This window comes from Calonectris borealis, chromosome 1, assembly GCF_964195595.1.
Source record: "Calonectris borealis chromosome 1, bCalBor7.hap1.2, whole genome shotgun sequence".
In the NCBI taxonomy this organism is placed as follows: Eukaryota; Metazoa; Chordata; class Aves; order Procellariiformes; family Procellariidae; genus Calonectris; species Calonectris borealis.
Genome location: NC_134312.1, coordinates 110,683,193 through 110,704,689, shown reverse-complemented (window position 1 = coordinate 110,704,689; position 21,497 = coordinate 110,683,193). Strand labels below are relative to the sequence as shown.

Here is a 21,497-nt window from a genome sequence, read left to right as displayed (position 1 = left end):
ATTATAGTTCAGGAAGAAGAGAGGAGAGGTGTCAGAAATAATTTGGAGACATCTCACAGTGCAAATAATTCTGAGATTTTTTTTTTTTTTCAAGACTGCTCAAAAATTTCTCATGACTGATGTTTACCATTAACTAGTCACTGTATATCACTTCTTTCATTCATGCATTCTGGGTGTCAAAGTGGCATTCCTAAAAATCTAATATTTTTTTTTACTATAGTGGGAACACTTTTTTATGGAAATATTTTCATGGAAAAAGGTTTTCTGGACAATTAAGATTTTTTTTTTTAATTATTTTGGCAACCAGTAAATTTCAAATGCATTGTATGTTTTTCCCTACTTCATGCTGGCAATAACTGTCATCTGTCTGAAATGCAGCTGTAGGTTCTGAGACATATATGGGATTCTGTTGGCCTTCTTAAATCTTATGGTCCAGCTTCCTTAGTCATTATGCCAATAGCATAAGATTTTTCACCAAATACTTAAGGAGTTTCTGAATTTTTGTTCTGAATATTTTGTGTTGGGAAAAGTTTTGATGATAGAAAGATTTGTTTTCAGGGAGCTTTTATTATTTATGTGTATGTATTTTAACTAAAGCTGCAATGAAAACACTGAAAATTCTCATAGCAATTGGAACTGGAAAATCCAATTTTTCTGTTACCTTGGTTTTAACCTTATTTCCAATCAGTGTTACTGAGCATCGTGTAGCTAAAGCTTCACACAGTATCTGGAAATTACATAATGCTGGCTAAGAAAAAACATTGGTTAGAGTTGATGGAAAATGTACTGTTTATTGTCTATTTGCGAGACATTTGCAAAATACAGGGTATGAAACTCTCCTGTGGCAGAAATATAGAAGGAGATAACAATAACATTTCCTTCCTGTGGGAACACAACATCCTGGAGATGCTGGGTTTATTACCACTGTAATGTATTTTAATTTTTTTTGTTCTTTGCTGGCAATAATAAATCTGTTTATATTCCATTTCTGTTTGCTTGGGGGAGGGGGGTGGTTTACCACCTATCTGAAATGCTTCTGTCCATTTTGGTCTACAGTGAGATTGCTTAATGGTTCTCGAAGCACTGAAGGGCTGGTACAGGCCAGGATTGGGAAGACGTGGCACCTGGCATGTGCAGATGATTGGAATGAACAGATTTCAGACAGTGTTTGCCAGCTGCTGGGGTTAGGGTGAGTGAAAAATATTCACTGTCCTTGTAACTTGTTTGCAGGTTTGTTGAGTCTGTACAGTGGTGTTTTCTTCATCATTTTGCTGATGCCTTTACCATCCAAAAAAGGGCAAATGTATTTTTCTGTGGCAAGTGAAGTGCTTGGCATGCCAACAAATTTGTAAGTGTTGCAAACCCTGTTTTGATGGCATTCGTTACAGGATTGATGACTCTGAATATGACAGATTAGGCATGAGGATACGTATTGGAGAATATTGGGAGACTGATGTGGAGGTATTAGTCTTTTATCGCTTTATGTCATCATTTACGTCTTCACGTTTATGAGGATGGCTCAAGAGTAAAGCTGGAGCAAACAGCAGCCTGGGCTGCTCTGCTATCATACTAATGTTCATTTCAAATAAATTCAAGATAATCACTTGGGTATTCTGCTATTGGGCTCACAGTACATTTCATACCTACCATTAGACCTGAGCTGTTGGGAGAGGAAACTATTTCTCTTGAGGTATACTTAGACGGGGGAGGGAGGAGGGAAGTATATGACTGAAAAAATAGATTTGGCTTCAGTCACTGTTCAGCAGAATTTCCAGGGAAAAGGTGGGGACGGTTGAGTGCAGAAGTGTTGTATTTTTCAATCATCTGTGGTAAAATTTATGGCCTAAATTCTGGACTGACTTACACTGTATGCAACTTCACCGCCATCCACTGAATAATAAATAGCTTTCCTACAGCGCTGAGGTTTCTAGGGAATGTCACTCATCCAAGTAATAATCAAATTAAATTCTAAGCTTGCAATTCATTATGTTGGTCTCTGACCAAAGTAGGATGCCTGCAAATGCCCTTCTGATAAATTCATTGCAGAAATCACAGAGTTAGGAGGACTTAGAAATATATCCAAGTGTTATTTGAAAATATTCTTAATCATTGGTTGAATGTGTGCTGGTTTGGTTTTTTTTACTTTTTTCCCTTTGGGGAGGTACTGCATTTATGTAAATATCAGATACCTGCATGCACAAAACCTGATTGTAATTTATGGATGTAGTTATCTCATTTACGCATGCATATAAGAACATACAAACTATGACTAAATGTTCTTCTAGTCAAATACCTTGTCCTTTACAGTGGCCAGTAGCCTTCTTCCTCTGATTCGTTCTCCCCCTCCCCCACCTCCTTTCCCTCTATAACTTCTGGACACTAGTCATTTTGTGGTCTGTTGGTTTGATTTACATTTTTATATTTGACAGGCTTCAGTGAACTTTGTCTTCCATGGCACTTTCTATTACCTTTTAAAAATTACTTATGCTTTTGTCTCCATAACATTCTGTGGCAATGTTTCAGTTTGTGTCTATAAACTAGTCAGATATACTTGCTAAAAAAATTCCTATTAAGTTTCCTAGTTACTTCTTTTTAATTCCATTTCTCACTTTATTACATATTCCCATTTTCAAGAAAAACTATTTTTAAACGTAAATTACATCACATTCTTGTATCCTGGGTGCTACTGCTGTTACTGATCCTACAGAATAGGATAAAATTCTCATAGATATACATGTAAGCATCACACTATTTCTGCCTTCCATGAATCCCCCAGTAGCAGCATATTCGTTAATAAGTGGCACCATATTTGTTACTAAATGGATGTTTGTAGTAACAGGTCTTGAGTAGGCTACAGCTCATGCTCCTATACTGAATAATTACCTAGAATCATGCTTTATTAGAGAAAGAGGCTAAGGTTCATCTAGGACAATTTACTTTTGCTGTTAATTGCTTATACGTTTGCTAGTGTCATTTACTGTTTAATTTATGAAAAGGACTGAAATGATAGCAGTCCTGTAGCATGTCCTGATTATTTATGTAGCTGGGCTAGAAAGTGCAACGTTCCACACAGATTCTAATAAATCACACATGAGAATCCCTTTCCTCCACTTTTCAAATATGTGACTGCCGCATTTGTGATATGTGCCAAACAGGAAACAAATCTGGAGGCATGCCTATGTGTTCATCTACAAAATATAGCTTAGGTAAATTATTTACAAATATTCTTAATGAGTCTGGAGTGCAAGGTGCACAGATTGATGCTCTTGAGAAACCTGAACAAGATCCTTTGCTCAGCTTGCACTTGTAACTGTGTGGATCTGACAACACTTTTAAAATCTGAGTATTGTTAGCATCGCTTTTCCTTGAATCAACAAAATCATACACTGAGCTTTTCACCATTCTGCTGGTCTGGTGTGAAACATGCTTGTTTCTCGGGGAGCAGAGCCAGCTGGGTCTTTACTGAATTGTACCCAGGAATGGGGGTAGACCTTGCAATTTTGCCATACCCAAAAGTCCAACAAGGACTGAGAGTTTAGACTTGCTCTTAACCCTGCAGTCTATTTTCTTCATGAACTCACAAAATTCTTGAGAAGGAAATGAGTTCATTGGAATACAACGTCTTGTTTGAGATTTCCAGGTCAATTAGGTTTTCATCCTCCCCACTTATGAATGGTCAGTAGTAGCTATATGCCTAGCTCCTTGGGACACCTCAGAAAATCCTGTCTTTGGCTGTCAGACCCAGGTTCTCCAGTGTGCTGAGGATCTAACATATGGCCTGAAAGGAGTGGAAATGATCCCCCAAAATTTATACACAAAAAAATGTTATTCTGATGGATAAATTAGGATAATAAACAGACAGCATGATCTTACTCTGCAGTAGAGCCAATGAGAGTCACGTGCTGGATGTAGGAAAGAACCTGGTTCTTGGTGTGTTCAGGCTCTGCAGCATTGTTTGCAGCACTGAGGACAAGAATTAGGACAGTCCTAATAATTTGGTGATAGACTTAATTTCATGTCAGTTGTCACTGAGTAATAATGTGCACTTTGACCTGAAAGCCACAGGAGGAGTCTCAATGATTTTTTTGGATTTGTAGGTCCACAGCTTCACTTAGGAACAGACACTGTTAGTAAGCTTGGCTTAAACCCATTGCTTAAGAAGCTTTATTTCAAATCCAGAAAGTATAGAGAAGTTACTTTTATTTATCATTTTCAAATTTTCATATAAAAAATTATGTGCATGCAAGCATTTAGAAAACAGTAGCGCTTCATATGAATCTACATGTGAACAAAGCTTTTTTATGCCAAAGAAAGTGTTCGCTATTTGTAATTTGGTACTATTCTTCATTGTTTGTTTTTCTAACTCTCAGAAAATCAGCAGATGAAACAGAAACACTGCCCTGTGTCTCAAACACAAATTAAACAAACTGCAAACATCCCACAGCCTGAGAACTAAACAATGAATTACAAAAGGTGTGAACATATCTTCTTCAAATAAGAAATGCATTGGTTTTTTTTAAACAGGAAAAATAATTGTAGCTATCAGACAATTGCACTTCTATCCTTATTCTGAGTATTTTTTTCAGCATGGTACTACATCATCTGAATCTTTCCCAACATTTGCTACTGCTTATTGTTACTGAGCACATCTGAGACCGAGTTAGAGACTGGTATCATAGTGATCCATAGAGTATTTAGGTACATGAGGACCAATAATATCTGAGGAATTTACTGCAGAGATATATCTGTACATCCGTGTGTAAGAAAATTCTAAGACTATTCTCTAAGTTTTCTGTAAGTTTTGCCTTGTGAGCATGTTGAATGGAATGAGGTACACGTAACACCTAGGTTAGCCTCTTAAAGGCCATTTTTGTCGCAACCTGCAAGATTTCTAAAAGATCATTTTCATTAACAGAAGTTAAAGAGCTGTGACGCTGCGTTTCTAGACCTGCAGAACAGGTCTGAGTATCTCCAGGAAAAGTGTATGATTTCTTATACTTACAGAAATGCTTAACCCTCACCATTTACCAATAAGTTAATTAAAATAGTAGCAGATTGATTTTTGCGGTCACTCATAAAGCTTAGAGATTTCCAGTTGTGTGTGCTTCAGTGCAGTAAGAAACAAAATGAAATTATCAAAGGTTTTCTCAAAAAAAGGGCTTAGATTTTATTTCAAAAAGCTGGGGAAGCTTGATAAAGCCCCTGTGGTTACAGAGAAGCTCAGAGAAGTTCCAAACTGTAATCCAGAAATTTCAGCATTTATAAAAAAAAAAAGAAGCAGAAGAGTGGGAAATAGTTTGCTCAGACTCTGCTGAAAAAGACGAAGAAAGATGCTGAGGTGAGATGAGAGATCTTCACAAGTATTATGAGGTTGGTGGAAGCTTTGACTTGGAAGGTTTATAGTGTTTGCCCTATTACAGGGTCTGTTACAGTAATCTAGTAAAACACATATGCATTCAATTGAAGTTTCCTGGTATAATGTGCCATGGAAAATGTAAGCCAGTAATATTCATAAATGTACATACTCTAAACTTGGTAAGCATGTTCATTTTTTACATTGGTAAAAGCTCCTGCTCACTAACTTTCTCAAGAAAAAACTTAGTGACTTTTACACACATTTGCACTTATCGTAGCTCAGTGATTAGACTGGTCTCAGTGAAGTTCCTCATTGTAGAATTTGATTCTACCTACCTGGGTTGGCACTCCCCTGGACCGTCTAAAAAGTCAAGTCGGGCTTCTGGGGGAATCCCTGAAGTACGTATTAGTATACTAGTGTTTTATATTGAAAAAGGTCTGTACGCTAGGCTCTATATATATCTATGGACAGAATTAAGTGGGCTTTGTCATTGCCAGGTTGAGAAATGCTGCAGTAATGACTTTTTCAGTAGGGTGGGTTGTACAGCTCTCCCAGTGGCTATTCAACACCTCCTTTCTGCTATGCCTAGTCTTACTCTCCGTACACAGCAGATTTGCAGGCAGATTTTAGACTTCATACTTCCCAGGAAAATGAAATTTACTGCACTTGAAGAGAAGGGATGGTACTTCCTTGATATACAGGTGCTCCCCCTGTATTAAACCTGCACAAATGGTTCTCTTCTTGCTCCTGAGATATGTATGGCTAAAGGGTCAGATGGGAGTAAGCTGTCACTCACAAAAAAATTATGTAGTCTGACCACAGCTGTTTTTTCCCCATGCTTCCTCAAGAGAAAGCAAATATGTTGCTTGGGTGTATGTTCCAAGCTGGTCATATGCAGTATCACGAAGTATATGATGCAGAATGGGCTATAAAGTAAATCTGGATATGGGTTGTAAACATTAAAACAATTTATCTCACCAATAGTACAAAGCATTCTTGGCGTTCAAAAGGCCACCATTACAAAAAAAGTGAGTCGAGCACACCCCACTTCAGAGGAACTATTCTGTTCAATAGCAAACATGACAGCTTTGACTTACTCCACAAAGAGTTATTTTGATTTCAACAGATCTATGTGGTGAAACTTAACTTCCAAGGAAGGTAGCATTTATTCCATTAGATTCTTCATGATATAAAATATAGTTTTAATTCTTCTCTAGGTATAGAAGTACGGTATTAATGTAATTACCCTCCCTCAAAAAAGTGATATTCCAAAGTTCAGCTATTACTGTTCCCTTCTGCCTACTAAGTTTTAGCTCCATCTATTTAAGAATTGGTACTGCAAACCCTTCATTGTGGCACAGAAAAGCAGAAACTGATAATTTACTGCTATTGAAATAATTAATTTATGTCTCTTTCAATATTATTGTAGCATTAGAAATCTTAGAATAAGATGTAAGAGTGAAAGTATGAGAGTCACATTTTAATCCATATGAGTTTCAAGCCTCAAAAATCTCCTGATAAATAGTCATTATTTCAGGAAAAAAAAGATGCAGTTTATTCCACCAGCATAATCATTTCCCAAACAATCCTCCACTGGTGGAACAGGATAAATATCTAAAAATATGTGTGTGTGTCCTTTCCTTCCAGGGATGCAAATATGTCATCAACTGTATTATTCACTGGAGAAGGCCCGTTTGTCAACATCACCAAAGCAGCTAACCACAGCCTAATATTTACAAAAAGGTGGGTAGAGTGAGGTTTCTTCCTCATACAAAGGATAAAGTATGGTGGTGATCATTTACACACTAATTTCTAGCTCGAGTTTATCTGAGAGGTAACATGATTCTGTATGAGGTATGGACTATAAACATATCTAGGTTTTATTCTCTATAATAGACTCTATACAGACTATTGCGGAATTCTGTGTAACATTGGACAACTCACTCTTCCCCCTTCCATTCTTGTCCATCTGCTTACTACATTTTTAACTAGTATTCAGTACAATCTTAAGTGAAGTCTTTATACATTTACTGTGGAAATGATAAATACTGCTATTTTTACAAAACATTTGTCATCTAGATATCTCTAAATTATGAATATATAATATAGTAGAAGAATTAAAAAGGAGTGACATTCACCCATGATTATATAGTAGTTACCACACCAGGTTCTCTCTGTAATCATTAGAGAAAAATAAGCACTACAAATTATGATCCATCAAGGCACCTCTTGAAATATGATGAGTCACACTCTAATCCATTGACTTTACTGATACAAACTTAGGACTAAGTGTGGATTGCTAAGGTAAGCAATTCACAGACAGGTATCTATATTTAGACAAATTAGTCCCACTCAAAAATGATTTCTGGGTTTGTCTCCACATTTAGAAGTGAATCATTAGATAAGATGATCCTTGGAATACATTCGATTATATTCTAATCTTTCTCAGTCTAAACAACAGCTGAAGTGATTCTGAAGGGTCCTACAAACAGGTAGAGTTTCTTGTAGATTAAATGAAAATGTAACGTTAGCATAGGATTATATTCTCAGGAAATTCTGAGATTTACAGTACACCTCCAAAAGGAGAAAGGCTTGTCATCATCGGATTAAAAAAATATATATAATTACTTCAATTACTGTCTTTCTGCTTATAAGAGAGCTTATTATACACATTTCCCTGGAATCCTAGCAAAAGCACTGAGGCAGAAAATTACTGTCTAATTGCTAAAATGCTGAAACCATGTTGAAACCATGGCAAGAGTCCATGTTCTTTCAGGTTTCCTTTATAAACATACCACATAGTAACAAAGCAGGAGAGAATTCTTAATTTGCTATGCTGTACTTTATCTACAGTAAAAAAAAAATTCTAAAAAAGATACATTTTATGTTCTAATTATACTCTCTTAATCCCAAACATTTATCATTCTCACTGGTGGTGAAAGTATCTTAAACTAATGGAATATCATTGCAAGCTATTTTTCTTTTTTTCTTGAGTGGATGTCTAAACCAGCATTGCCACAAGAGATCTTAAAGAGCAGTAATGATTTAAAGATGTCTTCTGTTAATGTCTATCAAACACTAAAAAGTGATTAATGCAGGAGGAAATGGAGTAAGTTCATTCATTTTAGTTGTATTTCTGTTGCAGAAATAGGTATCTTCTACCATGTTTCATCTGGACAGCTGATAGGAATTGTTTTACAGGGTGATACCATTACAGATTTGCACACTTTTTTTGTACATGTAATGAATGATAGAAAGATCACACAGATTTGATAATTTAAAAAACCAAATTCATTAACTGGTAATCAAATTATAAAATGTATTTCTCACGTTGTCTTTGGTCTTTATTCAAGCGTAACTACCATTGAAGCAAATGAGGGCACATACAATAAGACTTGAAAGCTGTGGTGGCAGAGACAGCAAAACTGTTCTCTGATGCGCTTAGATAATGTATTTCTTGGCAGGATAGTTTTGTAACAGGGCAAAATCCTGCCTTGAAGATATATGTGAGCAGATTCCACAGGCATAATTGCTTTTGCCAGTCCTAAGTGAAGATCATACTCACAGATGTCCCAACTACTCCAGATTTCTGCCCGGCATGCTGCTTCATAGTTGACACTCAGAGGGGCACAGAGGATGGGTATTCAGCACATGCAATGCCTCTCTTGCCTTTTGGACTCTCCTGTGCTGACCAAGAGGCAGCTGAGGACTGGTGAATTGAAGTGCAGGCAAGGAAGTGGTTTTCATACTGTGAGATAGCTTCAGAAAGAAGAAAAAACAGAGGTCCATGAAGTAATTTCTACTAAAGCAATCAGTAGGTACTGGTGGTGGGACAAAGACCCTCCTTACATGTAACTCCCTGCTTCAATGTAAAAAAATAGGGACAAATCTGACATGTTGGATGCATCTACTTAACAGAAAGCATAGGACTGGATAAAGGAGCTAATATGCAGTACCACTGACTACCCTTTTAAAGCCTATGGAGGGAGCTTCGTCAAGAGTATTTAATGGCTATGAAGTTTATGCAGAAGATGGTTTCCTGTAGGTTTATGCATTTCTGGTTGTCCTCCTTGATGTTTGTCTCACTACCAAGGGACACCCTTATGAAGTCAATACGGATTTGAATACAAATCACAGAATTTGGTTTCCACTTTAAATTACAGCTTTAAAATTATGCATCTATCTTGAAGTGGAAAATGGCTATGTGAGACTATTCCGGGCTGAGGCATATCTCATTCTTATCCCCTCTGTAGTGAAGATTTAATTAGGGAGGTGGGGGGTGGTCACAGTCTCACTTGCCCTTCTTGCACCACTATGCCATTGAGAAAATGCTGGGTCACATCATGCATTATTTCCCTCACAACAGATACCAAATTTTAGAGCAAACATAGGGAGGGATGCATAATACCCTATCACATTTAAAGTATCCTTCCTTTTTTCTATTTAAAAATCATGTGGAAATGCATACTGTAAACTAGGCATTGGCAGACTTTTTTTTTTTCCTCTGATATATTTCTGTGTGTATCAGATTTAAATTGCTAGCACACACACTGTCCCAAGTGTTCAGATTCATTACAGGCTATAAAGATAATCTTAAAACCTCTGGGTATCAGAAATGCTTGAGTAGGTTTGATCTGTGGTCTTGTGCTCTTCAGACTCTAGTTTTATATCTCTGCTAAGTAATTTCTAACCCTGTATATGCAGCTATATATTTTACAGTGCATTATAAGCTTAGTAAAAAGATACAGTGATATCAAACTAACCTCTTAAATTCTTTGGTCACACTGATCTCTAGTGGTAAGTTATTGAAAACATCTGAAAAGGTAGATAAAATACTATGTGCAGTTACAATTCTATTGAGAATCTGTCACAGACAGATGACTTATTTCCCTAAAACACAAGGGGAGTCTACTTTTATTTTCATAACATACACCAATTAAGTGTCCATTGAAGAGGAATATGTACATTTAATATTATATATAATATAATGTTGTATATTTATAATTAAAATATAATTAAAACATGTAGGACAAAACATGTAGGACAAAATAATAAATTAAACTATCAAACAGTTTGATACTGATAAACTAATGTACTTATATATAAAAGTATATATATGCTTAGATACATTTTTATAGATATGTATGTGTGTGTGTATGTATATTTGACAGTCACTTAGAGTTACCTGGTGTGCAGATACTTGTGATTTAATTGCACTTTCATTCTAGAGAACACTGTTTAAACAACCTGGTGGTTCATCTGCAATGTAACATTAAACGTAAGTACACATACCCTAGGAATATCTCACACAGAAATCAAATTGTTCAGTCCGTAAAGCCTAATGTTTATAGTTTGAATTGAAAGGTTAGAGAATGGACTATAAAAGCTATACTCCTAATGATATAAACACAGGAAAATTTACAGTCTTCACTTGTTTTCAGAGTTAAGTTTACACTAGAGATGGGTCTATACTGAAAACACACATATAAAAAATCCAGAAGGTGTGAGGAAAGAACACATCTAAATCTAAGTTATAAAGTTGCATCTTGATTTCAGCTATAAAACACCAAACGTTTTTCCATGGTAACAGTATTTTTGAATAGCAGTTCAGATACTACAAAGCCTATTTTTCCAAGAATATTAGCTAGTCTAATAAAACATGGTATACCCCCCTAAAAATCTACAAATCTTTATTTATCTATTTATTTATTTATTTATTTATTTTAGCTTGTGGAAAACACCCGGTAACTCAGAACAGTGGAACAAGGATTGTAGGTGGAAGCGATGCCAGAAGAGAGGCTTGGCCTTGGATAGTTTCACTCCATTTTAATTCCAGACCTGTTTGTGGAGCTTCCCTTGTCAGTGATGAATGGCTGGTGACAGCAGCACACTGTGTATATGGGTAATGTTCGTTGCACTCAGAAGCTAACACATTCTGACACTCCCACAACGTGCAAGCATCCAAATGGTGGATAGTCACCAGTAAAGCTGGGTTGAAGTATGACCTGAGCCATCGATCAATCCTGTATAGAGCAAAACACACTTTCAAAGGATCATACTGAAATCACTGGGGAGTGGCACTTTTTAGAGCGTTTCTAGAGGTTTACTTCAGAATGAAATTAATATAAATTCATAAGTGCCTCTTTCTCTCCACTGACTCCAGGGCATCTTTCCAACTAGCTGAGACAGCCGTATGACATCCATGCCATGTCTTTTCTTTTTGATTTTAATGATGATGAAGAAACACTTTTTCTATGTGCAGGTTCACTAAGGAGGCATCAGATTATGAATAATTTGTGACACTGATATAAAAAATTAACAACTAGCTCACTGTTTAATTACTGTGTTTTGAATCACTTGTGGGCTAGCTGAAGGCTCCTTTACTTTCTGGTAAAGGCTCGGTCCTTACCTTAAAGCAGAGAATCATGGAAACTAAGGAGCGTGAAGAATTGCACTTTAAATATATGGTATTAATGCCGAGCATTTGCACTTAACCCATAATTAATGTGGGCCTTCATTAAGTAGTTGAATCTCTGCCAGTGGTATAAAGAATGACATCATACCTCATAAAGGTAAACTCAGTGTTGCCTGTTTCTCCTGTATATTATCAGAGATTGATCAAGACTTACTGTGCATCATTGGAATGAATCTTGATTTAGGTGCATTGATTAAGCAATATTGGATATCCTCTAGATGGTGTTATTTGTACCATTCAAAGTGGTGCATGTTTAAATATTTTCTAGGGTTTGCTTCCATAACATCTATAATAAAAACAAGTGCAGTAGAAGACACCTAGAAACTGGAATGGCAAAACAAGACACATGAATATTCAAAATTACAGTAGAGCTTTCATTATAAATAGCTAAGTAGTAAGGCAGTGGAGACTATGCCAATACATTAATGCTGCCTCATTGCATGACAGGAGCTATATTCCACACAAAGACACTGAAATGAGAAGGATAAAGCCCTCCTAGTTTTCACACAATAAATCCACACCTGTCTTGGTATTTCCTTTTCACTTAAATCACCTTTCTATTTTCACTTATATCTCATTTTATCATCTTGACTTTGCTAGTATTTTCCTAAGTGGGAGCTTGCAGCTTCACACCTTAGTTCTGAACATTTAACTCAGAATCATAGAATCATAGAATAGTTTGGATTGGAAGGAACCTTTAAAGGTCATCTAGTCCAACCCCCCTGCCATGGGCAAGGACATCTTCAACTAGATCAGGTTGCTCAGAGCCCCGTCCAACCTGACCTTGAATGTTTCCAGGGATGGGGCATCTACCACCTCTCTGGGCAACCTGTGCCAGTGTTTCACCACTTAAACGTTCCTAGTTTAGAACAAGGTAACCTCTTAATGGTAAAGCAATGGATCAGCAGAAACCAACAATCAGGCTGAAAACATATTTTTGAAACTATGAACTGGTTGATTAAAAAATAGCAAATAATTAAGTTCTCTAACTTAAATACAGCCTCAAACCAGCATGCGTAGCTCAGCAAAAAATGCAGATTATGTCATATTTAGCATATCTTTTTCGATTTAGATTAAAAAATTAAGAGACCAATTTTCTGAGTCTATGAGCTGCAGCATTTCCAGTGACACTTTAGACCTATTATTCTTTAGATATTCCATAATAATTTTCTAACTGGGACTGATATTAATTGCCTAGTGGGCAGTCAACAGTATTCTTCAGAGTGTTGAAAAAGCCATAGTAATTTAGTTAATGTATTTTCCTCCTCTGCACTACTGTCTGATTAATTCTTTATAAATAATGCATAGGCTTAACATAAAAAATCAAAAAATCACATGTTTCTACAGTGTGGATGTTTAAGATAGTATTACTATCACAAAATTGTAAGCACATCCACTACATTCTATTTATTTTGACAAAATCTGCAAATGCTATGAATTACCATGAGGTTAAAGATTAGCATTTCACCTAACATATTTTTCAAAACTTTCATTAATCATTCATAATTGTGAATATTCCTTGCAACTTCTAGGAGGCAATTAAAACCATCTCAATGGAAAGCAGTTCTTGGCTTGTATGACCAATCAGATATGACACAGCCTTCAACAGTGGTTCAAAATATCGATCAAATAGTTATAAATCCTCATTACATGAAGCATACAAAAGATAGTGATATTGCTCTCATGCACCTTCAATACAAAGTGCAATACACAGGTGAGTTGTTATTTTCCCATAAAACAGATTTACTCTATTATGCAAAACTCTAACTGTGCTAAGCTTATGAGGGTGATGGGGTGGCTGTACATTTTTTACAACTTAATCATTCTGGAGTCGGTCCAGTACTTCCTGGGTATCTTGCCCAAAAAGTGGGTTTGAATTAATGAATATTTTCTTATGTGACTTCATAAAAACCTGAATACAGGGAAGAGGTTGAAACTGATTGCTTGTTTCTCATTCACAGATTACATACAACCTATCTGCTTACCAGAAAAAAATCAACAGTTTTTACCAGGAATTAACTGCTCCATTGCTGGCTGGGGTAGTATTATGAACGAAGGTGAGTCATCTGCTTGGAAAATTATGACAGGCATGAAGCTGTGAGAGAAAGCTTCCTCCTGATTCCACAGGGGTTGCTAAGGTTGTATAGTTTAGAGAGGTACTCCTCCATATGAAACTTTGGGAACTATCCCCCTCCGCTCTTCCTTCTCTAAAGCAAAGTAATGGAATTATAACATATTTATCAGAAAAAATATACATATCTAAGATCATTAAATTATGCAAAAACCTTATTGCATGCCCTTAGAAGTTATGATGACTACTTTTCTCAGTATGAAATATATACATCTTATTTCCAGATATTGGGTAGGAGAGGAGGAAGATTAGTCTTCCTGAAAAAGTGCAAATGATTTTCCTTAGAAGTCAAGCATACTGACTGTAGTGTGAAATGTATGTTTTGTTTGTATACCACATGCTCCAGATTTGGAGTCTCTGTGAAATAATAAACATGCCATTTCACTTCCACAGTTGCTTGTACATGTTTGCTTCTACATCTTCAGAATAAAATTGCATTTAAAATTTTGGATAGGAACTAGTAACAGAAATTTTTATAAAAACTTGAACTAGTCAATCACAGTTACACAATGAATAGTGAGGAAACATTGGACAATCCAAGATCCTAAGCCCTTAATTATCCCTTACACCTCCCCACAGTGAGTTCATAGTCATTGATTTTAGTAATCTTGATTTAATTATAACCAAATTCAGTCCCATTACACAAATGAAAGACAGGATTCAGTTAATGAGCACCGATTAGTAAGTGACTGTGTTACAGGGGTATAAGCCTGAATAATACAGTGGTGAGGCAGAGCTTCCTGCTGCTCAGTACATGCTGGAACAGGAACAAAACCATCGGTGTTCCGAGCGGGATGTACATATTTATTACATCAGGTAAACGTACTTTGTATTTTCATCAGGTCCCACTTCAGATATATTGCAAGAAGCAGAGGTCCCTCTCATTTCAAATGAAAAATGCCAACAACGGATGCCAGAATATAGTATTACTGAGAATATGATCTGTGCGGGATATGACATAGGAGGAGTAGATTCCTGTCAGGTAAATACAAGCGATTCATTTCCGCTGCTAGCATACACCACAACTAATTACTGAATAAAATGCTCCCTGATCCTCCAATCATTAAAACCAGGACAATCACTGCCCACGAATGTAATTTCTACTCACAGTATTTTGTCCATTTAATACTTTAGCAGTATACAAGTTGAAAAGATAAAAATCTATTTTGTATCATACTGACATAAACAACCGTGGAGGGAGATAAATATAAGGACTGGAAATTTTCTGCACTAAGCTTCGAATAATTACTGCTGAGTAATTCCATGAAGGAAAGAGGGACATGCTTAAGGAAAAGCAGAGTACAGAGAAATAAATATCAAATAGATTGAAGTCTCAGAAATGCTTCATGCAGATAAAGAGGGAGAGCAGTGATGCTTTTCCCCAGAATCTGTAGACTCTGGAGACCTTTTGTAAGTGAATGCCACAGTATTTTGGAGAGGCTGCCTTTCTGCATTGATCTCATATGCTGCTTCCTGGGGATCTAGTTTTTATCCATTACAGCTCTGTTTATAACACACTGCTTCTCTTTGAGGACATAGTCAGAGTTGGCTGTCACACAATTTTTCTTCCAGCAATATGGAGTCTATGGCATAGAGACCGGCAGGTTCTCCTCAAGTCTGATGAGGAGCACCCTCACGTAACTGCTCTTGCCTTGCCCTCACAACCTAAGCCTTCACCAGGTGCAGTGGCTAGTTTAGTCTAGAAGGAGGAGTGTGTGCAAGCCTAATTTCACTTGCCATTCCTTCAGCCTCTGTGGCTCTCCTCTTTCCTAAAAAGGAACCTTCTGAACCTCATACTGAAAAAAAGCAGTGTAGTACCATAGTCTGATACAAAGTACAAGTGACCAGCGTTGTGATCAATGACCATTCAACCATGAGCAAAGACAAACAAGCAAGTTCTGGTAGTGCTTCAGCCTTAAGGCTGCTGTCAGAGCTTTTGAACTTTTGCGGATGCCCTAGAGTTAAGGGTAGAAGTATTTTAATGGCCGAGTCCTTGCAGAACTCGCCAGTAAAGCTCCATTCGCAGGGCCATGAGAAGACAAAAATAATACTGGTTCAACTAACTCGATAGACAATGAAAAATAGTCATTGTTGTCTTTCTCATCAAAACAAGACGCTCATGGCTGACTCATCCCTCTCTCAGGCTGTGGGATGAATCAGATTTGGTCTCCCACACTCTATTGCAGTACTACGTCTGCTAAACTATTGAGAAGGACGTGTGAGAAAAGGACACCTCCTCTTCTGGCAATCTTGCCATCTTTTTCTCTAAATCCGAAACTGCAGAAACTCTGGGGTGATTGAAAATAGAACTGCATTTTGGCTGAATAGATTAAACTAAAAAATAACCCTACACATTTACCCAGGCTTTGTGAAAGATGAAGGGCTAAACATAAAAGTAATAAGCAAAAAAAATCATTTGAAACTCAGTCCTGTAATGAAAGAGTGGTAAGAGCTTAAGATCACATCCTTTAAAAAAAAAAAGAAAAAAAGGAAATGGATTATCTCAAGAATTTTTCCACACAGAAGAATCATATTGATCTCACTTCTGGTGCCCAAGACATATAGGGATACAATGCCTATGTTTAAGGATTAACATGAACAAAACATCATAAACAGGCTCTGCTTCAGAGTTGACACTGTTCACTTTTAACTGTTGAATTTCATATTGCAGGGAGATTCAGGTGGCCCTCTGACATTTGAAGATGGTAACAAGTGGGTTTTGGTTGGTGTAACATCATTTGGCTATGAGTGTGCACTTCCCAAACGACCAGGAGTGTATGTTCGAGTCACCATGCTTGTGGACTGGATCAAAAAAATCATCTATTAGCTTCATATTTTTTAATGATAGAAATAGAAGTAAGTAAGCTTTGAAAGTAAGTCATTGTATAATGATGTAAACCAGACTGGCATTCCAATGTCACATTTAGAGAAAATGAATAAATACTTAAATTTTGGGGAGGAAAATATTAATAATTGAGAACTCCATTACCAATTGAGAGCAATATTTCAAAATAGATGCTGTGGTTTTGTTAATAAATAGTTTTACCATTTTACTTTTTCTTTTATATGAGACCATGGGGAAACAGTTTCTTTGAACACCTGTGCATTAAATGCATAGTGGAGGGCTTTACAAAGCATGGGCAGGAAAAAAAGAAAGTTGTTTGCAAATTGCAAATCCTTTATTGAAAAATCGTCTAAATTATTAATTTCAGGCCAAACATTACCTGTTCTTATATTTTTACACCGTATTTTTCAACATGCATTTTCATTTCAATGCATAGTCAACTCTTCTCAGTCATCTCACCACATATCAAAATGAAGGTGTATGTTATCTGTTTAAACTGGGCTCATGGGAGTTCTTCTGTCTTGTCTATTATAAAAAGCTCTGGAATGAGGTTTATGGATTGTACATAAAGGCTGATCATGTATCATGCTGCTTTCTAATGAATAAACTGAATGTAAGCCAAAAGTCCTCTCTTGTGTAATTCCTTTGGAATTAATAGAGTTAAATAAGGATTGAATATAGCTTTTTAGTTTTCTTTTTAGGCAAGTGTTTTGGCAATTATTCAAGCAATTATAGATAGGTGCTTGTGTACACCCAAGCACGGACTCACAATACTGCAACTTCCTCTCATAAAAAGTAATGGTTTTAAAAACATCTGACAATAATGAGTATCAGCTATTCCTGGTGAATAAAAAGTAATAGGGTTCCTTTGATATATTTCATGCTTTTTCTGTACTGATGACTTTTAATACTGATTTTGTGCTTTGTATAAAAACTATCACGATAGCCCATTACAGCATTCTGAAAGAATATGAAGAAGAAAAGGTTTTTTTATCTTTTTGAGCTCTTTTCTAAATAGGTTTCTATTAAAATATACTTATCTACTTGTTGAAATGCCTTAAATTCAGTGGTGTCTTAATGTTAGTGTAATAGGATGCATTTCCTTTATTTCTGTTTTCAGTGTAGGAATTTAATACGTTTTTAATTATTTATTTATTTTAATATATTTTTAATTCCAAAGTACTGCATGAAAATACAAAATGCATTCTAACTTACTGTGTATGTGTATCAACACATATACACAGAGATGTATGATTTTTGTCAGGAGCTCCCACATGTGGTGCTTACAACACTAAATGCAGATATGAAGTGCTCAAAATAGCAGGCTAGCTTACAAACACAGGTTGGCAGTCACTGATAAAAAATATCAAGTCCCAAACTGTTTTCAGGTCTTCGTAAGCATTAGAGGAGTAGGTCCAGACCAAAATATTTAGCTTTATCAATATATCTGTGATGACAAGGAACACAGAGATGCAATTAAGCCAGAGAGAAGATAAAAGGTGTTTTAGACACCTTCTTTCATATAAACCACACGGTTTTTAACATTAAATTGTTAAAGTTGCAAATCTTATCTTTCATAGTGGACTACTGTTTCTCCTGTTACTCTCCTTCACTTGAAGACAGCCACTGAAAATGAAGTGCATTCTGCTATCAGTATGAATTGATTCAGACGAAGCAATTAGATTAAAATGCTTAATTAAAATGTGACATGATTTCTGCATTATTTACCATACATCACTATTGTAAATGGTGTTTCAGTCTGTTAATAAAATACAAGAGCCAACTCAAAGCAGCCAGTTACTAGAAAATGTGCTTCCCAGAAATACAGTAATATACTTCTATTTATGTGTACTTTTTGCTTCTCAAAATGCAAAGCATAGATGTATTTTGAGGTATACAATAACAAACCATCCCCTCAGAGTAAAAAATCTCCTGTTACAAACTCTGGTATAGAAACATATATGTAATTTAGACTAGTATAATTAAAAATAAACATTTTATATCAACTAATTTATGTCTAGAGAATGGATTATTTTCAATTGAGTCACAGCTCCAAGACGCTTTTGAAACAGGCGCTGGAAGCTTGATGCTGACTTACATTTGTTTGTACCCAAAAAAGTTTAAAAGATTAAAGAAGGAAACAAGACCTTTCTCTCTGAGATCCTTCTTGCTTGCAAAAGGCCAAGATCACTATGGAAAAAAAGAAAAATTATATTCCCTGGGGAAAATAGGGGGAGGAGGAGGAGGATAACATTTTTAAAATGCCAAACTGAAGCCGTGCCATCCATCTGAGGACTAGCTAAGGTTTACTGTTCATCCTTCAGTTCCTTGCCTCACCTACTGCTGCCATTTGGAAGAGATTTAGAGAGGCAGTGAGCAGAAGGGAGTGTGGTCACCGCGAGGGGACCCTGTAGCTGTCTATAAAAGCCAGCAAGCTTATTTGAAGTGGCTCTAGTTGATGCAATCTGTCACCTGAAATTGGAAACCATTTTCCTTTCTCCATTCTGTAGTTTAATGTGAATATGAAGGACAGAGAGGGTTGGGGGTTTTTTGTTGGGTTTTTTTTTGTTGTTTTTCTCTTTAAATTGCAATTCTGTTGCCACTAATGGACCATGTCACGTAAATATGTGCTGTTGTTTTTCTGGAAGCCCCAACAAATCCAAAGGAAATACCAGCATAAAGTCTAATTTCTAGGTCTTCTCTCTGTAAGTGTGAAACACACCTATCTTTCCCTCTTTTCTCTTTTACCCTTACTTACTAAGGGAAATAAAGATGAAAGAATTTGTGTATGTATGGGATTTGTATATTTTGCATGGAAGAGAATCATCTACTTAAAGGTGGACGTTGTAAGACTGTAAGTTTGATCTATGCACCGTTTGCAGTCTTCCACATAGGATTCTTAAGATTGTTTAGATTTTACCTGGTATCTAGGAACAACATCCTAAGTGAAGGAAATACATGGAAGGAAACTATTTCCTTCCCCTAAGCCAGTGATATGATATGGAAATATTTTGTCCCAATAACCAATATTTCTTATTTAGAAATATAGAATTTGAGTTCATTATAATAAAAGCATTGCATGCCACTTTCCGTTCTTCCTTCACACAGAGTTTAAGACTGGTAAGTGCCCAGCAATTACCTTCACTCTGTAAGAAAAACATCTGAAGGTATTTGCATTCTCCTAATTGCTGCATGGAAATGACTTCTGTCACTTCTGCCGCATTAATCAGAACATCAATTGCTACACCTTTACATGTCCTTTAGAAGCACAACGTATCAAGAAATAGTTTTATGTAAATCTTCACTCTCCCTCCTTCCCTATTTTCTTGGGGGAGTTAATCCTTCAAGACCATAAAAAAAAAAAGAAGTTTTTTACTGCAACTGTTCCTAAGAAAGAGGAATCTCCTGCCCTCCGTTGAGTTAAGTAATACTTAAGTCAGGAGAAAAACAATTCTGGCCTTGGTGATCATGCGGAAACATAGTACTTTCTCTCTATTTACAATCACTACAAAGGAAATTGAAGTAAGGGATTGAGCAAAGAAGGAAATTCTGACTGACTGGAAAAACTACAGAATATTGTAAGTAGGAATAGCAATGCTTAACCCGAACTACAGAAGAAGGCTTCTTCAAAGAGGAAGTAAAAGATGCCTTCCAAAAGCGCTTCAGCAATAGCATTGCACAATTAGTATTAGTGGTATTGAACTTTCAATGTTGTGGTGGTTTTTTTTTCCTTTACTCAGAAAAATTGATACATATTTGTGTCTGAAGCTGTGGTCAACATCAGCTAGCACAGTGTAGGCAACCCAAAGAGTAACACGCTTTTGCTTCTGTCCAGCTCTCCCCAACTTCCACCCAGCAGTAGTTTTGCATCTGTATTAATGGAAAGCCAACTAGCTTGAATTCGTGCTCTTGAACTCTTGCTGCAACTGCAGCAAAACCCATTAACTATCTGCTACAGCACCAGACTGTCACCAACAAATCAGCCAGAGTGCTATTGCTACCACCCCAAGATCTACTCCTAATGACTGGTAAAACCATTCTTATGGCACAGAAAGCTCTTAAGGAAACAAAGAGAATGGACATTAATGATGTTAATAATAACGCTAAAAGACGACTTTAAACGCATCAAGGTTACCTCTAAATCTGTCTATCAATTAACATAATTAATGCTTTTCTAGCTAATAGTCTGAGTAATGTTGGGACCAATCTATTAGTTCCACTTCCAAGAAAAGCCATTTATCTTCTCTTTGATCCAACACTACATTATTCCTAACAAACTATTAGCTATATTTAAATGATCTTTAATGTATTTTTACATAGATTTACTGAAACAAGTAATTTTAATTTTAAACTCTTGCCCATTGTGATATTATTTTTTTTCCTCAGAAAAATTAAAAAATATTTTACTTAAATAATACCTAATGGCTGCCTTCAAAGGACACCTCATTAATGAGGTATCACTTGCCAAGTGATTTATGTTGACCTTGGACCAATATGTCAAAAAGTTATGGTCATTCCCTGGCAAAGTGGATTCATTATATGACATCAAATTACTTTTATGAATCCTTGAGTTTTTCCACCTCAGATCAATGTCACAACATGGTGGCTATCTCTGCTAGTGACCATGTTAATATGTAATAAAATAATTTGTGTGCCTGAGGATCAAAAACTGTGTTAAGTGCAAATAAAT

The 21,497-nt window shown here is 36.3% G+C and overlaps 1 protein-coding gene across 1 annotated transcript in view; it reads left to right on the top strand.

The window, feature by feature from the left end:
* TMPRSS15 (transmembrane serine protease 15) overlaps positions 1 to 16,789 on the top strand; it is a 58,806-nt gene extending 42,017 nt beyond the window's left edge. The window contains exons 20-27 of the mRNA XM_075140596.1: positions 1,057 to 1,189; positions 7,004 to 7,099; positions 10,585 to 10,634; positions 11,084 to 11,258; positions 13,364 to 13,545; positions 13,793 to 13,888; positions 14,805 to 14,944; positions 16,634 to 16,789. Of these exons, the coding sequence (XP_074996697.1) occupies positions 1,057 to 1,189; positions 7,004 to 7,099; positions 10,585 to 10,634; positions 11,084 to 11,258; positions 13,364 to 13,545; positions 13,793 to 13,888; positions 14,805 to 14,944; positions 16,634 to 16,789 (1,028 nt within the window). The remainder of the gene's footprint in view (positions 1 to 1,056; positions 1,190 to 7,003; positions 7,100 to 10,584; positions 10,635 to 11,083; positions 11,259 to 13,363; positions 13,546 to 13,792; positions 13,889 to 14,804; positions 14,945 to 16,633) is intronic.
* Positions 16,790 to 21,497: the final 4,708 nt, after the last annotated feature.